The following is a 6,870-nucleotide window of genomic DNA, read 5'->3' as shown; positions in this document are numbered from 1 at the left end:
GCAATCCAGTCTCTCATAACCACAGATCCCTAAGCCCGATCCTCTGGTGGTGTACCATGCCAGTCTGGGGCCCTGCCTGCCTACCAGGGAGTTTCCCAAGTTCCCCACCAGGCCCGCTTCCAAACCCAGATCTCACATTTGCAAGTGGGTACTAGGCCATTAGATGGCATAGTCTACTCTGTCTTGAACTTCGTATGAGATGATGGATGTATGACCTGGCCCACTCCACACCCTATACTTAGGTGCACCTGTGGGTTCTGCAGCCTGCACCAGCCCACCAGCCCAGTCCCAATACCCATGAGTGTCGTAGGGTTCCATGGTCATGCCTAACTCAGTCCTTCACTACACCCATCTGTTGAGTGAACCAGTGGATACTGCAGTTCCACAGGGGTGATCCCACATATCCCCCCACAGAAATCTGTCCCCAGACCTGGTTCTCTCATGTGCTGGTTAGTGTGCTGGCCCAGTCTAACACTACCCATTCCCTGTTTTGACACTCACTAGCGGGCACTGTGATCTGACTCTGCCAGGTAGGTCCCCAACGCTAGCTTTAGTGTGTGTTGGTGAGTGTTGGTTGGCAGTGGTCCATGCTAACTTGTCCAGCCCAAGTATCCCATGTATTCATGTGTATCGGTCTGATTTAGTTTTCCCCTCCAAACCGCTCTAGTCTCAGCTCCCTCTCTTATCTGCAAGTACAATGACCTTGTCAATGGAAGTCCCTCAGATGTCATTCCTCACCTGCAACATACTCCCTCAGCAGTCATCCCCCCCAAACATCCTTTAAGCCTTTCCCTGAACAATCCACAGTCCCTGCTCCCAGGAGCACATAGGTCTCCCAACACAGTTTTCTGAAGTCTGGTCTTCCAATGGGGTGGTGTGCTGGCCTGCAGCTCTGCCCACTCACTGTGGTTCCAAGCTTCTGGCACATGTGCTGGCCTGGGACCTTACCTCTCTGCCCAGCCAATATCCAAGCCCATTCAAAGTTTTCTAAACCCAGTCCACCAGCACACCCCGCCAACTTGCTAACCTCCCACCCTGCTGGGGAACAAGCACATGGGGGAAATTTCCAGGGTTGCTTTGCCTGCCTGGTCATCCATCCCCAGGTCCCCGCACCCCACTGCTGATACCATCCCCCTGGTCCCCTTTAAGTCCACTCCTCCAGGCTCCCACAAGCCCACTATGGTGCAAAGGCAGCCAAGAAGTAAATTCTAAATTTCAGAATATGCACCCAAAGTGGCTGAACAAAAGTGGCCGTGGCTAATGCTTTAAACTGATAACCTGCTATTACCCTAGTATAACTTTCAGGATTGCTCCTCTAAAGTGTAATTTTCAAAGATTTCACTGTGTTTTTTAAATTCTAAAAAAAAGATTTATTTATTTTTATCGCAAAGTCAGATATACAGAGAGGAGGAGAGACAGAGGAAGATCTTCCATCTGATGATTCATTCCTCAAATGACTGCAATGGCCGGTGCTGAGCCATTCCGAAGCCAGGAGCCTGGAACCTCCTCTGCGTCTCCCACGAGGGTGCAGGGTCCCAAGGCTTTGGGCTGTCCTCGACTGCTTTCCCAGGCCACAAGCAGGGAGCTGGGTGTAAAGTGGAGCAGCTGGGACATGAACTGGCGCTCACACAATGCAAGGATTTAGAAATGTCTGCATTGTCTCTTAAAAAAAAAAAAGAAACTTTTGGAATATTTAAAAACAGTAGAACAAATTTCCTCAACTTGATTAAAAAATATGTATCCTTTCCCCCAAAAACCCCTATCATTCACCGTAATACTTTCTGGTGAGAAGTTAGCTTTATTTCTTAAGATCAGAAACAAGACAAACTGTCTCTCTCTCATCACTCTTCCTCAACACCATAATAAAAGTCCTAATTAATGCAATAAAGCAAGAAAATGAAATAAGAGCCATGCAGACTTGTAAGGAAGACAAAGAGCTGTCCTTGTTAGCAGCTGTCCTTGTTAGCAGCTGATGGGAGTATCTATAGAAAATCCCACAGAACCCAGAAAAAAGCTTTATAATTAATATAGTAGTATAGGAATATTGTAAGATATTGCAAGATCAGTTTCTTAAGTGGCAGCAATGAAAAGTGTGGATTTGATCATATAAACACCATACTTATATTAGCTCTGTCATGGTGGCATACTTAGATGTAAATCTGATGTAGCATGATAAATCTAACAAGATATGCAAGATGTTTATGAGGATAATTACAAAAGCGTGGTGAAGGAAATGGAGAGAGAGTCTATGATTGTAGATAGAAGTTTCAGTATTTTAAAAATCTTAGTTCATCTCAGTTTAAAGCTTGAAACAAATGCAATCACAATAAAGTTGTTTCATGGCTACCAGCAAACTAATTCTAAATTTCATACTGAGAGACGAAAGACCCAGAATGGTCATACTGCTCAATAAGAAGCGGTGGGAGGACTGACACTACTCAACTTCAAGATATACTGTGAAGATGAATTCCACAAGGGGAAAGAAGGGGGAAAACAGATGGAGAGTGTAGAGAAGCTGCAAGCAGACCTGCACAACTGATTTTTAACAAGGGATCCCAGCAATTTGTATTAGAAAAATTGGACATTAACAGAGTTATTAAGGGAATGAAAAGACAGCCCAAGATGGGAGAAAGAACTTTGCAAAGCAAAATGAGATAAAGGACTGCTATTTGGAGAGCCAAAAAAGAAAGGAAAAAAAAAAGAATATACATTTTACCAACCATGCAATTTACCAATTATGGTAAATAAGCTTATTAATGATTCATAGCATCACTTGTTATCAGGGAATTGTAAATTAAAAAAATGAGACACAGAAAAATGCCCATTAGAATGGTCATCTTTAAAAAGTATGAACAATGCTGAATGATGGGAGGATGTGGTGCAGCAAAAACTCTTCATTCACTGACGGTTGCAATGGAAATTGGTACAGTTGCGTCAGAAGCCTGACAGTTTCCTTAGAAACTAAATACAAGCTGATTGTGTGGTTCAACAGGCATGCTCCTTACTCGTAACCTGATAGAGTTGAAAACTTAGGTCCACACCAATGTTAAGAACAACCTTAGGCACAGTTGCCAAAACCTGGAAACAATGAAGAAATGCTTCAACATGTATATACACAAACTAGTGTCTGCATACAAAACATTATTATTCAGTCAGAAAAGAAGCAAGCTATCAAAGCACTAAAACAAATGGAGGAACCTTAGGCGTACACTAGGTGTGGGAAGACAATTTGAAAGCTACTGTGTGGTTCTCACTGTGTGAGGTACTTGAGAGGTGAGCATATAGGGACCACAAAAGGGTCAGTGATTGTCATGACTTTGGGGAGAGGGAGGAAGAGCTGCAGAGAGAAGGCATGGAGGCTTTCTAAGGCATCAGCACCCCATTCTGATGATGTTGTTGTTATGGGGAACACAGGTCTTTAGACTTTTGTTGAGACCTAGACAATGTGCTGTAGCATGGAGACTGCGGCCTAGTGTAAACTGTGGGAACTGAGCTGACCAAGAGAGATCAGCATGGGCTCATCCAAGCATCAGGGTGTCATCATTGTGAATAATGAGCTTCCTGCACTCAAAAGGGATCTTGCAAGCTTTCACAAGGACTCTTGTGAACAAGGGTTCATCTGCATGTCACATGGTTAAGCTAAGCTGTTTTTGAGTGACCGTGAGCCACAGGAGGCATGCTTTTATGCATCCAGGAAACTTCCTCTCTGACCCCTTGTATCTCAGGACTGGCTGAGAACGCACACCTTTCCTTCATCCTGCAGGCTACTTGGAGAGGTTCAACGTTATGGCAACTTGGGAACTCATCCCTGACGGTATCAGGGCTGCCTAAATTGTGTGTGTGTGCGTGTGTGTGTGTGTGTTTGGTACATGTGGGATTGGAGGGAGGGAGACAGTGCTAGAACAGCATTAGCCATGTGCCTCCACCATGCAGAGTAAAGAGGTAGAGTTTTATTGTTTTTTATTAGATTGATTTTAGAGTGGCAGGTCAGGAAGGAGGCTAGGTTCATTGTCCCCCAAAACTCTAAACCTTTGGGGAAGCATTATTTTCTGTAACCTTTAGCTTCTTGGATGAGATAATAATTCTAATCCGCTTTAAGATCCTGGTCCAGGCCTGCAGCTGTTGATACTCTAGATCATTCAACAGGCGAGAATAGCACATGTATTCTGGGGAGAGTAGCTTAGTGGGTTTGTGATAGAGCAGATACTTGTTCAGATGGCTTTCCTCCTGCCATTCGGCCTCCAGGTGATTGGCTTTATCTATCTTGATGGCCTGGTAGCAGGCCCTGGTGAGCCTGTAGACCTCTCGCACGGATCCTCCAAAAAGAGCCCCAGTATAGTAAAAATCCCCTTCCTCCTCAGAAATGTAGGCTTGTGACTCGGGCTTGCGTTCGTTGGTAAAGAATTGCCGTTCCACTACGAAGAAGTCCTGATGTATGGTCGCAAACAAAGAGGAGAGAATCTCCACGCCCACGTGGTCGCTAAACTCCAGGTCCACGTCGGTGCACACCAGGTAATCCACCTCTCTGAAGAAGCGCTCCCGGGAAGCATTGCTGATGATCTCCATGCGGTTCATGCTGATGTCCTCCCACCGGTCGTAGCTCGGGACCCTGAGCACGACCACCTGCCTTCCCTTTTCTAACGGGACTTGAGGGACAAGGTGAGGTTGGTCAGTGAAGATGTAGTAGTTCAGGCTGTGGCCCACCATAAAGTGCTTCTCTGCGGTCTTCAGGAATGGCTCCAGGAGCAGAATGTATTTGTTCACAGCGAACACAGTCAAACCCACAGTAGCATTCTGTAGCCGGAACTGCTTGTTCAATAGGTTAATGTCGAAAGTCCCTTCCCACACAATTGGAGCTAGCCAAGGGGTTAAGACAAGGACATCTTTCCTAGAGGGAGTTAGTACTTTTGGCTGGGAATATTTGAGGAATTCACTGACAGCTGTATCTGTCCCAGTTAGATACTTGGGGTGCAAGTAACAACAGTAAAAGAAGATGAAGGCTATAACTGTTGGGAAGAGAAAGATCACTTTTTGAAGTGAGTAGCATTGTTTAGACAGGAGCTGCAGTAGCTTGGCCATGGCTCCCCCTCTGGTGGGTGGAAATGGGATCTCCTAGGCACTGCTCAGAGCGGTTACTTCCGGGTGACACACAGGACAATCCGTGAGCCCTCACTCCTGGTTTTCCTGATAACCTACCTCTGTGCAGGGGCCTCCTGAGAACAGGATATACAGGGTCTTCTAATGGACGAAGATCTAGAGCTGGCAAGTGTCTCATCAATTCTGTCTTGAGGCTATGTCGAAGAGTGGCAGGCCTGAATACACACCTGGGACTCCTTGGTCAGAGTACAGCAGGCGAGTCAGAGCTGCTGATGCTGGCTTGGGAAACTGGCCCGAGGGCTGTCACAGCAGCAGGTAAGAACGGGGATTGTGATGAAATCAGGGCAGGGCAGGCCAGCAGCCACCAAGGAGCGTCATTCGGTGGCCACGCGGCTTCTGTTCTGGCCTTGCCTTTGACACTTACTAGTTGTGAAACGTTCATGTAAGCAGTAAGTTTTCTGAAAAAAAAAAAATCCATAAAGTTGAGAGCAGACTGGCTTCAAGGTCACATCTAGTTATGACTGAGTGACCCGGATCATCGTTCCCAAATCCTGATCATCGTTCCCAAATCCTGGTCCAGGAACTGTCCCAGGAGGTGAAGGCCTTCAGCTCAGGGACTGCTTTCCTTGATAATAATAACCACTTACAGTGACGAGAATCCACTTAGTTGGTTGCAGGCCTTGAGCTGTGCTTAGGATCTGGTTGCTAAGGTCAAGGTGCTCTCCAGAACGGGCCCGAGTCATGCTGCTTGCACAGCTGAGGAAATGGGCAGAGACGTGATGGACCCAGGGCACAGCCAGGTGGTAATTGCTGAAACCAACAAACCACTGGGGTCCAGGAGTGGACTCCTGGCCGCTGTCTTCTGATCCAAGGCCTCCCTTGTGTGTCCTTTGAGGTTTCCATTTTTGGGCTGCAGAAGAGCGTGGCTGTAGACATAATGTTCCCTGGGGTTGTGAAACCTTAGGGAAGTTACGAGTCTGTTAGATGAGGAAGGAATGAAGGATTTTGCTGATGATTTAGTTTTGGGGGTGCCATTTTTTGTGGTCAGGATTATGACACTGTCAAGGTTTTGCATCCAATTTTAGAGGACAATGATTGTTGCTTGAGATGCCGATGAAGAACGGTGTAGACTGTGAAATCCCGACAGAGAGTGGGAAGCAGGCATTCCATGTGCTGCGACAGTGGCTGGGCATCGGATGCCCATCTGGGCAGTCTGCTCCTCCCAGAGCAGTGGAAGGGAGACGTGCTGCCTCCAGCACAGTGGAGGGGTGATGTGCTGCCCTGCTCCCCAGGACCCTTCCCTGGGAACCTTGGAGGTTAAAAAACCTCACTGGGTGAAGCAGGTGAAGAGGACCAGGCAAACGTCTATGGTGCAGGGAAGGGCCAGGCACGGGGTCTCAGTACAGCCTTGGACCCCTTAGGCAGTCCTGGCTCCTGTGTTTGGCCTGCCCACCAGCCTGAGGGTCTCCAAGCTCTCCTGGCTCCATGAGACCACCTGGGCTGGTCTCTCCTGGCTCCAGCTTCTCCATCCCAGGCAGCTGCCTGCTTTTCACAGCTTTAATGCCAGCTGCTTCCACTGTTCAAACAACTGTTAAGTTTCCCTCCACCGCCCCCGGCCAGATCCTGTACTCCATGCTTTCCTAGACCTCATTTTTACATCAGTGTATTCTTGAAGCATTTAAAAAACTGTTCCATGGCTCAGCAGTCAGGAGACATGGCAGCTGCCCTAAGATACTCCTTGAGCGCTGACACCTTCACCTGGGATGCACAGAG

General features: G+C 47.2%; 1 protein-coding gene across 1 annotated transcript; it reads right to left on the bottom strand.

Moving 5' to 3' along the window:
• Positions 1–4,023: 4,023 nt before the first annotated feature.
• LOC101528259 (histo-blood group ABO system transferase 2-like) lies at positions 4,024–5,079 on the bottom strand. Its single transcript, XM_036492750.2, has one exon. The coding sequence runs from the start codon at positions 5,077–5,079 to the stop codon at positions 4,024–4,026; it is 1,056 nt and encodes a 351-aa protein (XP_036348643.2).
• Positions 5,080–6,870: the final 1,791 nt, after the last annotated feature.

Source organism: Ochotona princeps, chromosome 16 (genome assembly GCF_030435755.1).
Source record: "Ochotona princeps isolate mOchPri1 chromosome 16, mOchPri1.hap1, whole genome shotgun sequence".
Classification (NCBI taxonomy): domain Eukaryota; kingdom Metazoa; phylum Chordata; class Mammalia; order Lagomorpha; family Ochotonidae; genus Ochotona; species Ochotona princeps.
This window is presented reverse-complemented; position numbering and strand designations above follow the sequence as displayed.